General features: G+C 46.0%; 1 protein-coding gene across 3 annotated transcripts in view; it reads right to left on the bottom strand.

Annotated features, from left to right (window-relative positions):
- PARVA (parvin alpha) overlaps positions 1 to 13,410 on the bottom strand; it is a 181,556-nt gene extending 168,146 nt beyond the window's left edge. The window contains exons 1-2 of one of the 3 annotated variants that reach the window (XM_036861595.1): positions 13,253 to 13,410; positions 12,841 to 13,063 (exon numbers count right to left, since the gene is read on the bottom strand). In XM_036861595.1, the coding sequence (XP_036717490.1) occupies positions 12,841 to 12,976 (136 nt within the window). In that variant the 5' untranslated portion in view covers positions 12,977 to 13,063; positions 13,253 to 13,410. Of the gene's footprint in view, positions 1 to 12,840; positions 13,105 to 13,252 lie in introns of those variants that run through there. The other 2 variants (XM_036861596.1, XM_036861594.1) reach the window with 2 other exon arrangements.
- Positions 13,411 to 22,449: the final 9,039 nt, after the last annotated feature.

Below are 22,449 nucleotides of genomic sequence, written 5' to 3'. Positions count from 1 at the left end.
ACTGTCATCATTAACCGCCTGTCATCTGCAGGTCTGTCCCCCAGGGCTGGGAGCCCTGGATAGCTCCGCCTTTCGATAAACCAGAAGAACCCCTCTCCACTGACAGGAAAGTTTATTTCCAAGCCTGAAGTGTAGGGGAGGCTGAGCGAGGCAAGACCCAGGCTTCCCATGAGCCTTGGCAGCCTCGCCTCCTACCTCCACTCTGGGGGGCCAGGGAATCCTGAGTCCACACTGAGCCTAAGCCTGCCCCTCCTCCTTACCTCCTCAGCTAGGGTCCTGACTTGCCTGCTAAGTTCTGCCAGCTTCTGTCCCCAGGACCCTGAATCTCAGACCCCACCTGCACTTGGATGAGCCTCCCTGATTCAGGACTCAGACACCCAAAAGGTGCCAGGAATCCCTGCACCCTGCCATCTCGGTGCCCACGGCCACAGACCAGGAGTGCCCTTGCCCCCGACACTGGGTGACTGGTGTCGCAGACCCTCTTCCTGAACTCCTCTCTCACTTCCCTGCCCCACAGGATGCATTTTCCCTCCCAGCAGGCCCCATAGCCAAAGCCATGCTGGCCAAGACAAAAACTGCTTTAGGAAGAATTGTTTTGAATTGAAAAGTCAATGTAATACGGCAATTGGCAGATCATTCTACCGATGAACATTTCCTGGAAAGAAACAAGTGCAGAGCCCGGCTCCACTGAGCCCTGTGGTGTAGTCGGGAGCCCTGCGACCTTGGGTTTACATCACTGAGGGAGCAGACACAGGCCGGCAGCCTTGCCCATCGGCCGTCCAACATCGTCAGCCCCAGGAGATCTGCTGCATCATCCCCAGCTCCTCAGTGTCAGGCTGTGTTTTTCACAGCACAGAAGAGGGGAGTTGCCTCTGGATTTTAAAAGAGATAAGGGAGTGAGTGAAGAGAAATGGGATATGACTCAGCGAAGAAATAAATGCCCGCAACACATCACTCCTAGGGAGGGGATCTGCCTCCACAAGTGATTCCCCAGAAATACTCCCTGGGGTGCTGGGTGTGATAATTACATGCTCCAACTGGCTCTGATCCATTCTCAGGAGATGAAATGGGACACCTGACTACCGCCTCCTAAGCAGGTTGAGGAAACCGAGCCCCAGAAGCATCAGCCCTGCCCACTCTGTCAAAATCCAACCTGAAACTCAGAAGGCTCCCAAATCCCGTCCCTTCTCTTGTCAGCCTGTGGGTTTCCTCCTCTGGCTTCAAGACCCAGCTTGAAAGCACCACATCGCCTAAGGGGTCCTTCACCCCTGAGATCCAAATTTGTCTGCTGTGGCACTCAGCCCCCTGTCTTGCGATTACCTCCCATTTGTCTGTGGTTACCAACTTGTGGGGCAAGTCCAAGAATTCAGAGATTAGGAGACGGGAGGAAGTGATCAAGGGAAGGAGGGACTTCTTGAACAAACCTCCACTGGGTCTTACATGCGCCTGGTGAGAACTCAGAGTGACAGAGGGTGGCAGCTGTGACTTCAAGGATGATTATTCCCAAGGCGGGCACACCTTGGGTCCTCTTATAGACCAGGCCGTTGAAGGGTGAAGAATGGCCATGAGAGGATGTTCTGAAATAAAGACCTGCCTGTACTAGAGCTTACTTTGCACATATCAGTGGCCAGCATGGAAATCTGTGCTCTCCTGACCCATTCATTTCCCATCCTACCCCACCCCACAGGTGACCTGGTCCTGCCAGGAACAGAAACTTTCAGCCTAACAATGTTGGTTTTACTTTCAAACAATCTACCAGGAAGACCACCCGGACCCAAAAGCAGTCATGTCTCCTGGTTATCAATTATAAAATATTGATAGTAAGCAATCCAGCTGTTACCTTTTGACCCTGTAATTGTACATCTGGAGCTCCAGTCAAAAAAAAATTACTCTGAATATTAAAAAAAAAAAAAAACACTTTAGGCATTATTTCTAGAAAAATTTTAAAAAGCACCAAAAGAAATGGTTAAGTAAACAATTGGACATTCACTCAGTGGAATATTATGCACCAATAAAAAGTATGTTTAATTAAAAACTATAATAACATGAAAACTATTTACATTATAATAAATGAAAATTAAGATACAGAATTTTTATCTATATAATATACATGGTATAATTACAATTATAAAAAAAGAAAAGTTATAAAGAAGGAAAAAAGAGAAAAAAAAACCCCCCAAATCCTAAGAGTGATTGCCTTTGGGAATTGGAACATTGCATGATTGTTTTCTCTTTCTATTTTCCCATAAATCCCATAAGTATGGGTTAATTTTATAATGGGGAAGAAAAAACAACTTTTATTTAAAAAGTCAGGAGCTAAGTGATTTGGTTCATTCTTCCTTCCCCCAAGAGAGTGTGTGGTAGTTAAGAATATTTCTGTTCAAACTGATGAAGTTCACTGCTCCTTCCATCCATGGCCTAACATTTCCCTAAGGCTGGTTTGAAGGGAAGCCAATGACACTAGTCACAAAGTTGGTTTTCCTAAGGCTGCGGCAGGTGGGTATGTTCAGAGCAAACAGAATGATCACTTAGTAAATGCCAGGAGAACCAGATTTTAAGTGAGTGCTAGAGCGCTCCCACCCCGCGCAGACGTTCTTCCCGGCCTTGACAAGGGGGCAGCGACCATGAACGGCAGCGAGGCAGAGCTCAGGGGGGCCTGGCATCAGCCACCCTCTGCTTTGGGAGGTTCTTTTTCCTGGTGGGCTGGAGTGGGGAGAGTTGTAGTGATGGAGCTCCCTTGCTGGGAAGTAACGATCGTGGCCGGGCTCTGGCCGATTTTCAGGTTTCCTTAGTCCCGCACTTTGTGAGTAAATGAAGCTGAGAGAGGCAAGAAGGGATAAACACGGCGGGGGAACAGGGCCAACCTGGAGGAACGAAAGGGATTCTGAATCTCTCTTGTAGAGTTTCCGTCTGCACGTTTCTCTTGTCTCCCCCAAATCTTGCAATTAGGCTACTCCACCTCGGTCCCTCTTCACTGAAGCACTTTAATGTGAACGTGTGCAATGCCATTTCCACAAATGAAAGCAAAGAATGCTGGCCTTGCCCCACCCTTGGCCAGTGGGCTTCCTCTCAGGCGCACTGCTGCCGCTGCCCAATCCGCGCCCACGGATTCTAGGACCCACACCTCTGGTCTCGGGGGCCTTTGTGTGTTTGTCAAATCACAGAGCTAAGTAAGTGATAATGTCTTCCCACAAAGGGTAAAGAGATTCCTCTATGCCACACACACACACACACACACACACACACACACACACACACGGCCAGAAGTGAGGCCTGGATGGAATCAGGGCCCCAGAAGAGTCATCGAAGCTTAGAACAGAGTTTGAAGTAACCTGGGCATCTTATCCCCACTGACGTTTCCGGCAGTTAAATACTGCTTTGCAGAGCACCTGTTAAGTACCGATGCTGTGCTAGGCACCTGGGATACAATGTGAGCAGAACAAACACAACTTCTGTCCTCTGGAGTCTACAGGGAAGATGGAAAAGAAAGGATGAGGCCATCTTGTCCCGGGGACCCTGGTCCTCAGGCAAAGCCCTCATTTGGATTTCCTACTGACTGCAGGCTACAGAACATACTGAATATGGAACAGAATGTTTACATCTTTTTTTAAAGTATTTTATTTTTATTTTTAAAAGTATTTTTAAAGCCTTTTATTATTAAAATTGTTGTAGCGCTTTCCCCAACTGTTCTTTTTCCCATGGCAGTAAGTGGAGATTTTAGATGCTTACACATGTTTACATAAGGATTTCGTCTCTCCTCCTGTACTAATGGCTAAAACATAATTATGAACTGCGCTTGTTAACCAAATGGAGATATTCCATGAGACAAGGAGACCGATTCCTAATATGGAGGTGTCCTTGGGCCACGGCCCACTTATCCTGGTTTCCATCTCCTCCTCCCGACACAGAGGTGCCTTCATTAGTGGAGGAAAGAAAGAGGTCTTTGTGATGATGTCACTCCCAGACCACCCTACACAGACAATAAAACTGAATTTGAGAGAAGCCTGGCGAAATGAGAGCTCAGAAGTCATAGAATACCAGAGCTGCAAGGGCCCTGAAAGGTTACTTAGCCTAATCCCCTGATGTTAGAAATGGGCAAAGGGGAAGAGACTTGTCTAAGATTACACAACCAGTTAGTGGTGGGCTGTTTTCACCAAGGTAAATACGGGGAAATTCATTCCATAGAAATTGCAATATCATTATGTGTTAAATACTATGCCAGGCAGGAGGGGCACAGGAGGAGAACTCTCATCATAATGTGACATGCACAGCCACAAAGGGCAGCACAAAGGGAAGCGTCTTCCCACAAAGGGAAGCGTCTCACTCTTCCTAGGGGAGCTATAGAAGGCATCAAGCAGGACGGGATATCTGAGTTGGGTCTCAATGATTGAACAGGAGTTTGTTGCATAGAGAAGGGAAGAAGGTCATTCCAGAAACATGGAACCACACGTGTAAAGGTGAAAACACGTGAAAGAACACGATGTGTTTGGGGAATGAAGAGCAGTTTCGTATAGCTAAAATGGAGGCTTCTTGAAGGGATATAACGGAGACTAGACCAAAAGGGCAGACCACGGACTTAACACCACGCTAAGAAGTTTGTTGGGGAGATGTTATCTTGGTGCTTAAAAAAACCACATATCGGCAAAAGGATGAAGGGTAGGTTGAACAAAAAAGGACCAGAGCTAGGGAGACTAGTGGGGTGGATACGGCAATACTTCAGGTGGAAAATAAAGATGCTAAAGTTTAATAAAATAAGCAATTCCGAAGAAGAGAAAGAGCACTCATGAGGCCAGAATTAAGGCAGCAATATTTAGATGGCAGAATTAGCAGGACTTCATGAGAGATGATTGGCTGTGGGGGTGAAACAGAGCAGGGGTGGGCGAACTACTGCCCACGGCCATATCCAGCCTCCACCCATTTTTGCACAGCCCCAGTACTACTAGGAACGGTTTTCATATTTTACAAGTGACTGAAAAAGAACAAAAGGAAAAGAATATTTTGTGACATATTAAAATTATGTGAAATTCAAACTTCAGTGTCCATAAGTACAGTTTTATTGGAACACAGCCACACTGGTTCATCTACCTATCATCTGTGGCCTCAAGGGCGGAGCTGTGTAGAGGCCAGAGGGCCAGCAAAGTCTAAAATATTTACTATCTGCCTCTTCGAAAAAAGTTGCTGACCTCTGAAACAGAGGACGACTGCAACATTTCCACCTTAGGCAGCTGGTGGGATGGTGGAAGAGGAGAAGCAGATTTGGGCAAGTGGGACAAATAATAATTCCATTACAGGCATGCTGAATCTGAGGATCCCGTGACACATCCAGGAGACAGTGGAAAGATGTGTCTGGATACAAGATCTGGATTTGAGATGTGGATTGGGGAACCACAAATGGGCAGGTGGCCCTTGAAGCCATGGGAGTAAGTGAGATAATCCATGGAGAGGAAAACAGAATGAGAGGGCAAAGCAGGTGAAGTCAGGACCCCAGGAAATGCTGCTGAGAGGTAAACAAATAATAGAAGCTCGAGAAGGAGTCCGAAAAAAATAAAGACACAGGGAACAATTCAGTGTGGATAAGATCAAGGGAGAAGAGAATTTTAAGGAAAAGAAAAAGTTGAGGGACTTCCCTGGTGGCACAGTGGTTAAGAATCCGCCTGCCAATGCAGGGAACATGGGTTCGATCCCTGGTCTGGGAAGATCCCACATGCCGTGGAGCAACTAAGCCCATGCATCACAACTACTGAGCCTGCGCTCTAGAGCCCTTGAGCCACAACTACTGAGCCCGCACGCCTACAGCCTGTGCTCCGCAGCAAAGAGAAGCCACCGCAATGAGAAGCCCGTGCACCACAACGAAGAGTAGCCCCTGCTCGCCACAACTAGAGAAAGCCCACGCGCAGCAATGAAGACGCAACACAGTCAAAAATAAATAAATAAATAGATAAATAAATTTATCTATTTATTTATTTATAAAAAGAAAAAGTTGAATAATACGAACACCACCAAGAGCCCAAGTGGAGTGAGGATTGAAGAGGAGACTGGATTCTGGAGACTTCGGCCAGTGAAGGGTAAATCTTGGGAACAGAATAAATTCTTCAATCGACTTCCAGGAGTCCTCTCCCAGTTCCCCTCCTATCACACTGGTCACTCCTTTCCAGCCTCTCTCGCTGGTTCCTCCTCATCTCTCAACTTCTAAATGTTGGAAAGTCCATGGACCTCTTCTACGTCCTATACTCCTTCCTTGATGATCTCATTCAGTCTCATGGCTTTAAATACACCTACATACAGAGGTGTCTCCAGCCCAGAACCCTCCCCTGAGCTAGACTCCTAGAACCAACTGCGAGCTCAATATGGCCCCTGGGAAGCCCAGGAGGCACCTCTAACTAAACAGGTCCAAAAGAGAGCCCTGCTCTTTCTCACCAAATCAGCTCTTCCTGTAGAATTCTCCAACTCAGTTAACGTCAATTCCATCTTTGGGTTTGTTCAAACACAAACCCTGGAGTCATCTTGATTCTACTCTCTCACCTTCCATCCGATCTTTCAATAGATCCTATCCACTATATCTTCAAACTATATCCAGAACTGAACGCTCACCCCTCCACTGCTACTGCTCAGTACCAGACCACCTCTGTCTCTCACCTGGATCATTACAGTGGCCTCCTAACTCACCTCCCTGCTTCCACCCCTGCCCCCCTCAGCCACTTACCACCATCAGAGCAAGCGTGATCATATTATTCCTTGGCACAAAACTTCCCGCGTCACTCTGAGTAAAGGCCCCAGGCTTACGATGGCCTCCAGAACACTACACAGCTGTCCCCTCACTCTAATTACCCCTGAGATCTCACCACCTTCCACAGTTGTCCTCAAGACACCAGGCCCACTCCCGCCTCAGGGTCTTTGAATCTGCCATTCCCTCTGCCTGCAGTGTTCTTCTCCAAGATACACATACTGTGCTCCCTCACTTCCTCAGGACCTTACCCAAGTAAACCCTTCTCGGTGAGGCCTTCTCTAGACACCCTATTTAAAACTGCCAACCATCCCTCCTCCCTCACTCCACAACACTCCATTTCCCCTTTCCCTGCTTTATTTCGCTCTAGAGCACTTATCACTGCTCTAATACAATATGTACATTTTACCAATTTATCTTGTTTGTGATCTGTCTTTTCTACTAGAAGGCAAGCTCATGAAGGCAGGGATTTTTGTCTGTTTTTTCCCTGCCATATCCCAGTACCTAACACAGTGCCTGGCACATGGCAGGCAACTCAATAAATAATTGGTGAAAGAACGGAATAGCGGATCAGCAAGTGACAAGGAGCTCAGAAAGGGGAAGCCAGTGCAGACAACTTTCCCAAGGCCTCTGGTGAGCAACTTAAGAGGACACCAGCATCGGGAGTGTCTACAAACGGCAAAGAGTCAAGCATATTTGCAGATGTTAAGGGGCTAGAGCAGCATGAAAAAGACCGGGGATATGAGAAAAAGGATATGGCTATGCCAAGTCTGGGAAGAAGTGGAAGTGAAGGGCCTCATGAGCAAGGGAAGAAAGGACCTCCTCGGAGGGGACTAAGAGAGGGAGGGAACAGGAAAGGACAGGTGTAGATACAGATGGGACTGGCGGGTGGTGGGGGGTGAAGAAAATTTGAACAAGTTCACACCTGGCACTTAATTTTCTATCTCAAGGTCTGGGGAAGAGCTTGAGTGACAAGGGTTTCAACATGGCACTTTGGAAAATGAAGATGCAAGCTGATTAGGAGAGAAGGATTGCTCAGCAATGCTGAGGCTTCTGCTTACTCTAGAAACCATAAATCTATCGCAGAATTTGGGGATTTCCCCCAGTTACACTGGACAGCCAACGAGAACCAAAATGGTACACTTTGGGCACCAGACAAAGTGTAAAAACTCTGAGGGATAATAAATAAGTGGTTAAAATATAGGAATAACCATTGCTGCAGGCCTAATTTAGGGTACCTTCAGCTGGGAGATACAATTCAAGATGGCATTCCTGGAAAGAGCAAGTCGTGAGGACAGATTTGGAGGAAGGCAGGTGAAAAGTGGCCCTTTGGCAAGTAGGCTCTGAAAGGCTAGTCTAAGAACTACACAGCATAAATGGAGACTGGAAACCCAAAACGAGAAGATCCACAGAGGAAAAACAAAAGCTACCTAGCTACAACTCATGAGAATGGGACCAGATATTTTTTAATGCTGAAATGTGACATCTTGGGAAACAGGATGATCTGACTTGCAAAGAAAGATCCCTAACTTCTAAAGGGACCAAAATAGTGCTACACAGGCTTCATACCGTCGTGTGAAGCTTTTTGCAGAACCTGTGGAAACTTCTTGCAGTCCATAATGAAAAGACTATTTCAAATTTTAAAGACTACTTAAAACTGAGCTGTCAATTTTAATAGCTTCCATTATTTGTGCCACGCTTTGTCTCATTTAAGCCTCACAACCTCTATGTAAGGAAGGAATTTTTATTCCCATTTTATGGATGAAAAAACAGAGGTTTCGAAGCATTGAGGAACTTGTCCTAAGTCATAGCAATAAATAAAGAGCCAGACCAGAAATCAAACCCAAATATGTCTGGTCCCAGAGACCATGCTTTTAGCCTCTATTCTCTCTTGCCTCCCTCGTGCTATTTTTTCTTATGAAACACAGGAGTGACCATTAGTTTTACTATATTCTTATGAGACTTCCAGTCATTCTATGATATATGTTAGTAGGTATTCTTAGGAAAACATACTTTTAATATGAAATTATTGACCTAAATATTCTAACATGTATCCGACTGTGAGACACAACAGGTTTCAAGTGAATGAATGGGAGCCCTTGGGCCCAGGAGAATTCTACACCAAAGCACTGGGGTAATTTGTGGATAGACCAACGTCCATGATCTTGAGGAATCATGAAGAATGGGAGGTTCCAGAAGACTAGGGGGAACATGGAAGAAGGCCGTCTCTGCAAAGCACAGAGCTGTGAGTTTATGCAGGATCCAGAGCAAGACCTAGCCTTACTTTACTGAAGAGATGGTTAGTGGGCCCTTGACAGGGAAAGCAACGATCACTGAGATCCAGCACGTGCTCGCCAAGAGCAGGTCATTTCAGACCAACCCCACTGCCTTCTTTGACTTTGCAGGACCACCCCGTGTAGCAGGAAGCGGCTATAGCTGGGTGACGGCATCCCTTTAGAAGAAGCACGTGCTCTTCCATTCACCCCCTTACATCCCCTGGATTAGCTAATAGACTGAATAACAGAATCAGGACTTAACAGTTAAGTACTATAACAAGGATAAAAATAAGATCTTGCACTTGGTTTCAAAAACCCAACTGAGCCAATCCAAGATAGGGAAGGGAATGATTTAGGAGCAAAAAACATTAAAATGTCTTTGAGTAACCTGGTAACAAGCTCAGAGATAGCTGTGATGTTGCCGGCAGAATAAAGAAAAGCAGCCTCAGCTGCATTAATAGAATGTTGTATCTATGCTAGAACAAAGGAGGTGACAGCCCTGTCCTAATGGACCGGACTGCCACCATACTATGTTGACTTCTGGGCAGCTCACTTTGAGAGTCTGCTAGTTATTCTCCGTTTCTCAACACTTCCACTATGATCTACTCTCTGCACTGCTCTGTGCCCTAAGGGAGCTGACCCCGACTTATTGCATCACCCAGATTCCCTTGCCCTGGTGACTTCCCACTGGGTCTGGCCAATGGGAAGCACCAGCAAGAGGTTCAAGGGCCAGAAGAGAGAGAACATGCAAGTATCTCTTGCGCCACTGTCTCCCTGCTCCATCTCCACATTTCCGACAGTGGTTGTGTCCCTCTACAGCTACAGTTCCTATCAGGCAGCCCCCCTTCCATAGCTCCAGCTCTCAATGGGTTGCGGTTTGCTCCCCTTGCCCTTCAGGCCTAGGGGTGGTAATGGCTTCCCCTTGGTGGTAGCTCCTGGGTGTCTCAGCATCCTTCTGGGTTCTCTTCACCCTGCCCACACCTCTGTAAATAGTCCCTTCATCACATTATTTTCAAAATCCCAACTAATGTGTCCTTCTGTTTCTTGCAGGGACCCTGACTGAAACTGAAAAGATAGGATACCAGGGGGCCATGAAGCTCATCTGTGAGGACCAGCTACAGGAACAGAGGATGTTTGGACTGATCAAGGGACTCCACAAAACAGGTTGGTCCACTTGGAGAAAGTGAAGAGCCACCGTCCCACTCGTTCTCCTGGCTGCATGAACAGAATAGTAGTACATACAGAGAGACCACCTTTGAGCTCAATATAAAGTAAACTTTTCTAAAGAGTTGGCAAAGTGGGGTGAGCACTTCTGGTAGGTCATGAGCTTCAGTAATTCTGAGTTGCCCAGTCTCAAGCTGGAGAGCCCATATCAGGAACACTGTAGGAAAAAGTTACAGGGATACCTAGGAAAAGACTCTCCAATCCAGGGTTTCACAATTTGTTACCAACTACACACTACTCACACAACGGTTTTCTGAAATAAGCACACTGGGGGGAGGGCGGGGACATTTTGGGGGATATGTTTTGCTACTTCTCAATTCAATATAGAGAATAGAAGTCTAGTTCTTTGTATCAAGTTTGATAATTCTCAACACTGAGTTCTTTTTCATGCTTTAAGATAACTCAGGAACATGAAACTTATTTTACATATCATCATCACAAACTTAAAAATGTTTATTCCCAAACCACTGAAGTCTATGAAATAAAAAATTTTTTTAACTAAGCATCTTCTACCTACACACCAGTCACTAGCCCTTTTTCCGAACTGTCACCTCATTATTCAAAATAAAAATCAGGATGCTACAAATAAATGGTGGAGAGGATGTGAAGAAAAGGGAACCCTTGTCTACTGTTGGTAGGAATGTAAATTGGTGCAGCCACTTTGGAAAACAGTATGGAGGTTCCTTAAAAAACTAAAAATAGAGCTACATATGACCCAGCAATTCCACTCCTGAGTATATATCTGGAAAAGATGAAAACTCTAATTCAAAAAGATACATGTACCCCAATGTTCATAGCAGCACTATTTACAATAGCCAAGAAGATATGGAAGCAACCCAAGTGCCTATCAATAGATGACAGGATTAATAAGATGTGGTGTAAGAGAAAAACAAATACCGTATGCTAACACATATATATGGAATCTAAAAAAAAAAAAAAATGGTTCTGATGAACCTAGGGGCAGGACAGGAATAAAGATGCAGACGTAGAGAATGGACTTGAGGACACGGGGAGGGGGAAGGGTAAGCTGGGACAAAGTGAGAGAGTAGCACTGACATATATACACTACCAAATGTAAAACAGATAGCTAGTGGGAAGTAGCTATATAGCACAGGGAGATCAGCTCCGTGCTTTGTGACCACCTAGAGGGGTGAGATAGGGAGGGTGGGAGAGAGATGCAAGAGGGAGGAGATATGGGGATATATGTATACATACAACCGATTCACTTTGTTATAGAGCAGAAACTAACACAACACTGTATAGCAACTATACTCCAATAAACATGTTTTAAAAAAACCAGAAGAAGATGTGGTGTATATATACATATACAGCGGAATGTTACTCAGCCATAAAAAAGAATGAAACACTGTCATTTGCAGCAACATGGACGGACCTAGAGAATATTAGGCTTAGTGAATTAAGCCAGACAAAGGCAAATACTATATGATATCACTTATATGTGGAATCTAAAAAATAATACAAATGAATGTATATGCAAAACAGAAACAGACTCACAGATATAGAAAACAAACTTGTGGTTATCAAAGAAAAGAGAGAAGCAGGGAGGAACAAGTTAGGGGTGTGAGATTACAGATACAAACTATTATATATAAAGTAGATAAGCAACAAGGATATACTGTATAGCACAGGGAATTATACCCATTATCTTGTAATAATCTGCAAAAAATACTGAATCGCTATGCAGTACACCTGAAACAAACACAATATTGTAAATCAACTATACTTCAATTAAAAAAAAAAAAAGGAGGGTTGGGTGGGGAGAAAAAAAAAAAAAAAAAAAAAAAAAAAAAAAGGATGCAAAATCTGCCCATGGGACAAAATATTTTACATGTAAACTGTCCTGGAAAAAAATAAGATCACCTCAATTCACCCTGGTGAGGAAAAGGAAATGGTTTTTGCGAGAGCCCTTAACTCTTGAGTTCACAGAAGGGTCAGAGCCCAGGACGCTACAAATGTGTGTGTCTAATCGAGGTTTCCTCCTTGGGTGCGAGTTTATCATTTATCACAAGGCGGGACCGCTAGGACAGCCACCTCTCCACTCATTCGTTCGACAAACATTTGGTGTCGATCTACACATTAATAGAGCCCTGCTGGGCCCTGGGAACGGACGAGAGATCCAGAGGCCAAGGTTGCTATCGTACACTTCAGCAGGTCTAGGAAATGATCTGATTTCAAAGACCAATGAAGGCAAAGAGCGAGAGTGACGGCGCCCAGAAAAGTTTCAGAAGAAACTTGGAAACTGCCAGCCTTCGGCGCGGAGAAGGCGGGGACTCGGGACCCAGGGGAGGACGCCGCCTCCGGGCTGGCGGGCCCGGCCGCCTCCTCGGCCCCCGGCCCAGCGCGGGCGTCGCCTGATTCCAGGCCCGAGTCGCCACACCCGATCGCCGCGGGGCCCAGGAGGGCAGCGCCCGGGCGACCCAGAGCTGGGCTGCGACGAGGCCCGGCCCCGTGAGACATTCCCGGTCAGCGCGCGCCCGCACCGCCGCGCGCCCCCCTCCCCGGCGCCGGGCACCCGCGGCGCGCTCCCGCCCTGCCCGAGGAGCCCCGGCCCCTCGGCCCCCCGCCCGGCCGCTCGCCGGCCCAGGCCGCACTCACCCTCCTTGGCTTTCTTCCGCCGGGCCAGAGTTCCTCCGAGTTTCCCCAAGAAGGAGTCATCTTTCTTCCGGGACGGGGGCGACTTGGGAGTGGGGGACTTGGGGACAGACGGCGACTTCTGCGGGGAGGTGGCCATGGCGACGAAGCGGGCAGCCGCGGGCCGGTCGGGACGCAGAGCGGGCGCCGGGCGGACGCGGCGGGCGCGGCGGGACTGAGGCTGCGGCTTTCCAAACGGAAGCGGAATTATTCCAAGCATTTGAGGCAGCTCACGCTCGCCTTTCCCTTCCCTCTCTCCCTCCCTCGCGCCGCCCTCCGCCCTGAAAGGAGCTGCGCGCTCGGGGCCCGCGCCCCGCCGCTGCCCGGAGCAGGGAGGATGCCCCAGATCTGCCCCTTGCAGGACGTGCGGCCTTACCTGTTTCGATGTGTGTGACCCTCTCAGCCTGGGAGCCCTGGAGCCTGGAGGCCGCACTTGCCCCGGCTCCGCACTCAGCAGAGCTCCTCGCTCCAACCCGGGGTTCAGTGATTGCTGAACTGAACCCACCTGCTACTCTGTCTCCCGCTGATTTGGCCCGGCTGCTGGGTGAGGAGCTCGCTCCTCCCCTGCATTTCTAAGTGTAGTTATTAGGCCCGTGTCTTGTGCCCATGAAAGAGAGTGAGTCTGCTCAGGAAGAAATAGAGGGAACCAAAATGTGTTCGGGCCCCGCCAGCTGGACACATCCAGCTGTTCCTGCACTTATCCATGGCTGTCAACCTCCTCTTCACCCCCATCCAAGAGTGAGAAGTTTGAAGTTCATGAGCACAGGCCAACACCTAGAGACATGTGTTTCTAGCAGCTCAATGGCTTGTACAAAGGAGGATCCCAAATGTAGGTGGAAACATGAATGGGAAGGTACATAGGCTCCTGTGAGAACCGCCTCCCCACCCCTCCCCCGCCCCCAACTTATCTTGCCTAAATAAAAGCGACAGAGTGACAACCAGACTCATTGGGGATTACAGGGGAGGGGCACAAAAGCCAGCATTTCAAGGACTCATGCTGGAAATGATTAAAAGGCACGTTTTACTGTGCTTGGCCACTTGAGGTTCTCACTTGGGCTCCCCTGGCTGTCTCCGGGTCTCTCTCTTTTTCTCACACACACACACACGCACACTCACACAACCCCTTGGCAACTGTTTCCTCCAAGTAGCTACAGCTGATTGACCCTGAGTGATCACCTGACCCAAAGGGCCCTAATGCTTGACTGGAGAGCAGCCAATCAGATAGTCTCCATCAAGAATCTAAGCTAGAGACAGTTGTCAGAGGTCCAGCACTTAGTGATGATAATGCAGACTCAAGACTGGGGGCGTCCATTTTTAGCCACAGGCCTGCCGATGAGTAGAGAAACAAAACAGTGGAGCAACGAAGTGTGCTCAAGAAGCCTTGTGGTCTGAGTAATGAAAAGCCGTGGGAGTAGCTGCCTGGACCTAGAACCTCTTCTGAGGGCCTACCTGTAGTTCTCAGGAGGGCCAGCTGTGCTTCCTTCCTAGGACACCTTCCTAAAGCCTTGTAATGACCCATCCACCTTTACTTGAGCCAGTCAGCCAACTAACAAGCAACGATTCCTGAGAACATAAATTTAACAAGGTGGTCCATAGATTCTCAGCAGATGTGTGTTCATCTTGTCTTTGCTTAAGAGTGGTAATTTTACCTTTTTTGAAAGTTATGCTTTAGCTGTTTCCTCTTGCCTAGTAGAAAGCAGAGAACTCACAATGACTGCTAGAATTTTCACGTGGGAGATTACAATAACCACCTGCTCCCACACCACCACCCTGATAAACCTTAAAGACATGTTGAAATGTCAAAGTAGAATCTTGTTTTGATTACATCATTCATAATTCTTGTTCAGGGTATTTTATACATAAGGATATGTCCAAAATCTGATCTCCACCCTCAGAACTCTTATCGGGGAATCATGAGACACACAGCTCAATAGCTGTGTGATTGAGCTGTGTGAACTTGGACAAGTTCACTCCCATTTCTGAGTCTCTTGTTTCTTCATCTACAGAATGAAGTGGTGGGAGAGCATAATGGTTCTCAAACCTGACTGTGCTTCACAATCCCTTAGGGAGTTTGTTACATTCGTGGGCCCATCTCTAGAAATTCTGATTCAGTACATCTGAAGTGAAATCAAGGGATAGGTATTTTTTAACAGGGATTAATTACATCAGGTGATTTTGATGTAGCTGATTCATGCACTGATGTTCGGGCACCTAGAACCACTTCCAGCTCTAACGTTCTGTGGTTCTCTATTCTTCACCAATTGCTGATCTCTGTATGCAGGGCTTAGGTTCTAAATACGACATGGTCAAATTTATACATGGAGATCTCTTAAACTGCTCACTCATGCTTTTGCATCTACAATCCTCTTTGGTAATTTTTATGCATACTGAAGTTTGAAAATGACTGAGCAAGACTAAATGGAGGAACAAACAAAGGCTTGACTGTTGGATGCTAGCTCCCAGGAACTACCAGCAAAATAAGGTGTAGAGAAGGCAAAGCTGAGTTTATTGTACACCATGGTAAGGAGAGTCCTGCCTTGGCAGAGTCTTAGCAGCATCTTGGACTAGGGGAGAGCACAGCAGGGATATTTATAAGGTTTTGGAATCTGGTTTAAGGCAGGTCTTTCAGTGGGGGTAGTGCTTGATTAACTTTGGCTAAGGATTGTAATATACTAGGTTGGGATTGGTGGACACAAGGCAAGATTTTCAAAGAGTCTTGGAGGGTAAATAGTCTTTAATGTTATCTATTGAAAAGTTTAAGTGTTTTATGTTCATTTCAATGAGATTTGGGGGGAAGTTCTTGAACAATAAAGTTATTTGTAACTTTCGTCTTTCTATGCAAGAGTTTTTTTGAATAGTTGAAGTTATGTTGATAAAGACAGGGGACTGGTAAAGTCCCGTTAAGGTGACAGTTACCTATATGGGTATGAGTGGATTCTAAGGTCTCAGAATTATGCAGATGTCTTGTTATTCAAACTTTTCTGCCTCTTAGATAATTATCAATCTCTCTTGAAAGGCCAAGTGGAATGGATGGTGAGTTATAAATCAGTGCTATTCAAAGTGTAGTCTGAAAACCAGTATTGTCTGCAAACTGCTGTTAGTCCTTGATGATCTAAATATAGAAACTAGAGTGTTTAGAAACTTTTATACAATTTAACAGTGCAATTTTATATTTATTATTTTTTATTGTATTTTACAAAAATATTGATCTGTGATGGATTGCACCTTCACCATAGATCGTTTGAAAAGCACTGTTCTAACTTGCTCTGGTTTGCTTACAGATTTTTATATACTCTCTTTTGATAGTATGCTTTTATAGTCCTTATGGATATGAATTGATTGGGTGTTTGTTCAAAGGTTAAATGACATAATATATTGGAAAGCACATTGCCTGGGGCCTGGCACTGAAGAAGAGAGAATCTAAATCTAGCTTAATCAGGGACACACACCGCAGGCTGTTCATTGATAAGATGCAAAGAAGAACCTGCACCAGCTCCCTCTAATCTAAATTGAGATTTACAATCATGGCCCCACTGACCAGCTGCCCCTCTCATGCTCGGTCATTGGTTTCATCTTACCCAGGTGTTACATGATAAGGACAGCCTCATGAGTTACATGTGTGTTGCTGTGAGACTCTGCTGACTCTCTAGGCCAGTCTCTCTTCGAAATGTATACCTAAGCAAACTGTCCTGGGAGAGAATAACTCAGATTCCAGTCCTAGCTCAGTGGCTAGATGACCTTGGACAAATATCTGCCCTTTCCGTACTTTCATTTCCATCATCAATAAAGTGAAACCAAGGTAGTTCCAACTAACTGAACATCCCACTTATCTTATGATCGACAGTTTCAATCTAGGTTATACCCAACAGAATGAGTACATTTGTGTACCCGTATACATGTTCTAGAAGATTCATAGCAGCACCATTCAAATGCCTGTTAACAGTTGAATTGATAGGTAAATTGGGATGGTCACACAATGTAATGTTATACAGCAATGAGAATGAGCAGTTTGCAACTACAGAAGCAATAGGAATGTCCTTCACAATATAATGTTAAGTGAAAAAAAATTCAGACACAAAAGAGCATATGCTGTATCATCCTATTCATATGAAGTTCAAAAAACAGGCAAAACTAGTCTCTGATGTTAGAGTCATGGTAATGATTAGGCTTGGGAGGGGTGGTGAGTAGAACAGGGAGGGGGGAAGGTATGAGAGAGGCTGCTGGAGCTGGTGATGCCCTGTTTCTTGATCCGGGTGCTGGTTACATGGGTGTATTTACTTTGAAAATTCATGGAGTGTTTACTTGATAATTTGAGCAATTTTCTGTAAGTATATTGTACTTCAATAAAAATTTACACACTTATCACAAAAATGACTGATTTTTTAAAATGAAGCCATGGGATTGCATGCTCTGTAGGGTCCCCTTTATGGTCTCCTTCTCCAACTCCCATGTTTAACTTATGAGCTGTTCTGATCATCTAACCCTTGAGTAGGATGAAACCGATGACCAGTGGCCCACATCACTCAAAAATCCACTCAAACTAGGGCAGTTCTGTCCCCAGACCTTCCCTTAGAGGACCATTTTTCTAGCTAAGCACGTGCAGCCCTCAGTCACCCAGCATTGTTCCTATTCTGGTCCCCTCAGCAATTTCAACAGGTAGGGCTTTGTGCTTTACAAGGCAGGACCATGTCATGGTGAAGGTCTGGGGTTCAAATTGCCATTCAGCAGCCAAATATCTGTATAATTTAACCTCTCTGTGCCTCAGTTTTCTCATCAAAATGAGTTCTCTCCTCATAAGGTTATTGGGACGATCAAGAGAGTTAGTATAAATAAACTACTCAGCTCAGTGCCCAGCAGGTAACAAGTCTTAGTTCAATAAATATTCGTGGGCTTCCCTGGTGGCGCAGTGGTTGAGAATCCGCCTGCCAATGCAGGGGACACGGGTTCGAGCCCTGGTCTGGGAGGATCCCACATGCCGCAGAGCAACTAGGCCCGTGAGCCACAGCTGCTGAGCCTGCGCGTCTGGAGCCTGTGCTCCGCAACAAGAGAGGCCGCGATAGTGAGAGGCCCGCGCACCGCGATGAAGGGTGGCCCCCGCTTGCCGCAACTGGAGGAAGCCCTCGCACAGAAACGAGGACCCAACACAGCCAAAAAAATAAATAAATAATAATTAAAGGTGCTAATAATTAAAAAATAAATAAATAAATATTCGTTACTAGTATCTCATTTGAGACTCATATGATATTATCGTTACCTCCATTACACAGATGAATAACTTGAAATTTGGAGAGTTTAAATTTGCTTCAGATCACATAGCAAATAACCGAGAGGATAATACTATAGCCTTTAGAATCTGTTCTGCCAAAGAGTCGTAGAATCTACAGTTTTCAGCTAGGATTATAGTCCTTCAGAATAAAGACTATATTTCCCTGCTAGGTGTGATCACATGACTAAATTTCGGCCAATGAGATGTAAGCAAAAGTGTTACATGACAGCTCCTAGGAGTCCTCCTAACAGTAGATGGGAATTGGATGTTCAGCTTCTCAGACCATCATACTATGCGATACAGGCCAAGCCTCCCACTGAGAACAGCTGGAAAAGCTGGACAAAATGTAAACTAAATCTGTTTGAGAGCACTGGAAAGCTGACGGAACTTACAGGGCCAAGATCTCGGAGAAGGAGGAAACCCAGAGAGGTGAGCCGGTCACTTGGGACTACTTTCCCCCTAGCGGCACCTGCCAGTTTCAGAGGCAGCAGCTGAAGAGGTTGAGCAGGGCAGTTGCCAACCTCACAAGGGTAGACAGACAAAAGTTCAGGTGGCACCAAACCGGGGGCCTCTAGTAAAGCCCCCTCGCTCTGGTTTGGGACTCCAAAAGATTTCACTCTAGTAGACAAAGAGAAAAGAAAGGCATTTTCAGTTAAAAAAAAAAAAAACACAACTGAGAAAAATTATTAATAAATAGCAGATCCAAACAAAAGGAAATACTAAAGTGGATGGCGGAAGGAAAATTGTTCCAGATGGAAGAAGAAAGAACAAATAAAAGGGTAAATATACGGGTGCAGCTAAAAGAATATTAACTACATAAAATGACAATAATAATGTCTTACAGGGTTTAAAAATATATAAATCAAATTAAAATGCACAAAAGCAAAAGCATTTAAATTGGGAAGTGAGTAAATGAAGGTAAGTTCTAAGATCCAGGCATTATCTGTGAAGAAGTAAAAGTAACAATTTATACTGGACTTTGATAAATCAAGGAATCATGTTGCAACCTCTAGGGTAACCATTAAAAGAATAGTAAAAGAGTAACTACTAAGATAATGGAGAGATAATTGGAGTCTGTGTGTTCCATTCAGACAGATTTCGTAAATTGTGGTTATATGTCATATTTAAGGCAACTTATCTTTTCCATTCTGTTTTATTTTGCTGTGTTCCTTTTTTGTTGTGTAGGTTAAAAACCCAGGATAGAGGTAAACTAAGCATCTCAAATCAAATTAAGGTAAAATTCAAACTGGAAGAGGCTTTCACTGGGGAAAGCTTCACATTCCCCAACTGTGAATACCATATGTTATGGGTTGAATTGTGTCCCCTAAAAAAGATAAGTTGAAGTCCTAACCCCTAGAACCTTAGAACATGAACCTTAATTATTTGGAAGTGGAGTCACTGCAGATGTAACTAGTTATGTTAAAATAGCATGTTAGGTCATACTAGGTGGGCACCTAATCCAGTAAGACCAGTGTCGTTAGGAAAGGATGGAATTTAGACTCTGACATGCACAGAGGAAAGATGATGTGAAAACACATGGGAGGAAGAGGCCCACTGGAATTGTGCTGTCACCGCCAAGGAATGCCTGGGGCCACCAAAAGCTGGAAGAAACCAGAAAATACCCTCCCCTAGGGGCTTGAGAGGAAGCATTGCCTGGAAGTCACCTTCATTTTGGACTTCTGGCCTCCAGAACTGTGAGAGAATAAATTTCTGTTGTTTTAAGCCACCCAGTTTGTGGTGCTTTGTTACAGCAGCCCTAGGAAACTGATATACCATCTAAGGGACAATATGGGAGGCGCCTGCAGATCATGAAGAGGGTTTTACAAAGGGTCTGGATCCCAATTAGTCATTGGAGGTTGTTTGACCACATCAAAGCAGCGGGATCAGGGGATGTGGAGAGAAGCTAGACAGAGCCTCTTGGAGACCTCTTTAATCACTGAAAGCAAGGTATGCTCACGGGATGAAAAGAATGTGTGAAATCAAATGGTTCTGGACTCAGAGCCTTAAGTGAGAATTCTTATTGCACATCCCCCCAGGAACTCTGGGATATTAGCAGTGGCCTTCGAAGACCAGGCTGCCAGTGGGCATGTCCTTCAGGGGTCCTCCTTGCTGAGGGCAGGGGTGGGCAAGGGCTTCTCTAGGTGACCAGGGAAGGCATTGGGCCGGGGGAAAGTCGGCAGACCTCAGCCTTGGTCTGTGACCTGGTGGACTGAGGGTGGGAATGTTTTTGAGGATCTCACAGATGATGCTATTCAAATGGCCTCTGATCCAGCCATGGTGGAATGTGTCCCAAGTTCCTAGAGACAGGTGACCTGCTTACCTATTCTTCAGGTGCCTAGGAATGAAGTGTAAACATTAGTAGGGGGATTTCCTCACCTGAGCATGATAGCTGAGCATCACCTATGTGTAGAGTTGAAGCCACGAAAATCAGTGGCTCCTACTTGAGTTATTTAGCAGAGGACTGGAGAACCCTCCAGAGAATCAGCAGCAGGGGTGAAGACTTTAAGGATAGAAAGGGGCAGTTGTCAGCCGCTTCAGACTCAGCCAGGCAAGAATACCTGGGGTTCCAGTGATTCTGTTGGTGTGGTCTGTGTCACAGGCTGCCGAGATTATTCCCAAGGTCTCCCCTACCCCTTCCCAGGGCAGGTAATCAGGGGAGCAAGGTCTTCTTTGTCACGGATGTAATCCGTTGTAATCCACCTTCTTCCCACACCCACCTCCTTCCCACACTCACCTCCTTCCCACACCCACCTCCTTCCCACACCCACCTCAAGGCTTGTGTGGTCTGCAGAAGCAAGAGTCTCTGCTTTCATCTTTGCTGGGGACGATATTAAGGCTTTTCATACTTAAATGTTTCCTTTTAGGGAGGAAGGTTAGAAGTATTACACATGATGGTGAGATGCAACCGAATCACCAGGGCCAGAGAGTGTCTTCAAGGTGTACTTGAAGAATCAGTGGCCAAAAAGATCTGTAAGAGGCTGGGTATTTGGTCAGCAGAGGCCAACTCAGAGAGAGAGTCCCAAAAGGTAGGTGACAATGCTCTGAGAAGTGCATTTCTTGGTCTTGTTTACTGCTTACATCTCCTCTTGTGGAAACTGCCCATTCTTTTCTGTTCTGCTGAGATCTGAGGTATCGTTTTCTGTTTCTGCTGTTGGGATTTGAACAGTTTGAGATTCACCATGGCCATCCCGACTATAAAGTTATAGGCTAGCCATTTCCATTTAAAAATTGGAGCCTATATAGGGCAGACTCACCCTTGTAAGGAACCTGCAAGGTAGGGAGGAGGGGAGGGAGGGAGGCAGGGAGAGAGGAAGGGAGGAGAGAGGATCAGCCCCATTTCACAGATGAAGACACTGAGGCACAATTGAGTTGTTCAATATCATCCAGTGAGCAGTGGCAGAGCTGGAATTTGAGCCCTGAGTTAGTGACTCATGCTCAGCTTACCATGTTTAGAATAATTATACTTGTTGATTTTTTCTTGAGCTATTGATTTGTTTTCAAATCACACACTTACGGTTTTGGGACTACCACACACACACAAACACACACACATACACACACACACACACATTTCCCCCAGATTCTTAGGGAACCATTTTCTGTTATTCTGGGGATAGGCAGGGGGCTGAATTCTCGTGCCTCTAGTGTATTGGGAACTGCTGCCCTGTATTAGGTTATTTCAGTGTCACACAGGCCCACGAGTACTGCTTCCCAGTGACCCCTGTATTGCTCCACACCCTCCCTGCTCCTCCTCCCCACCTCTGCACACTCTCCCTAAGGACCCGCAGAAGCCACCTCACTCTCAGCTGGTTCCCAGCACACTCCCTGGTCCTTCCTCTCCCATCCCCTTGGCCCTGTGCTCTTGGCTCCCTACCCTTGGGACTGGGGATTGGATTGTATAGTGCAATTTCGGGCAAAAAGTCCCCTGGGGGGTGGGTCCACGGCAGTGCGTCAGCAGTACCTGATCCCCCAGGATAAACAAGGTGCCTGTTCCTAGGGTATCATAGTTACTGTAAGATTTTTGTGAGCAGTGGTGGAGGTTAGGTAATTTAACTGTTTAAACGATTGTTTTTGTGTTTGAGTATATATAGATGTAGAACAGAAGGGGAAAAAAAAAACACTTCAAAGTGGCAGCTTGGGCTTTTAATGCCAGATTTCCCTGAGCAGTGCTGGGCACTGGTGTGTTGGGAGACGGTGGCAATGAGAACAGATCTAGGAAAGGAAGGGAAGGAACAGGTAAGCACAAGGCACAAGTCTGGGTGGGGACACAGAGAGAGGTCATACAGCCTGGCGTCAAGGGCCTGGGC

Source organism: Balaenoptera musculus, chromosome 8 (genome assembly GCF_009873245.2).
Source record: "Balaenoptera musculus isolate JJ_BM4_2016_0621 chromosome 8, mBalMus1.pri.v3, whole genome shotgun sequence".
NCBI classification, from domain to species: Eukaryota; Metazoa; Chordata; class Mammalia; order Artiodactyla; family Balaenopteridae; genus Balaenoptera; species Balaenoptera musculus.
The sequence above is the reverse complement of the archived record's forward strand: the minus strand, read 5'-3'. Positions and strand labels throughout refer to the sequence as shown.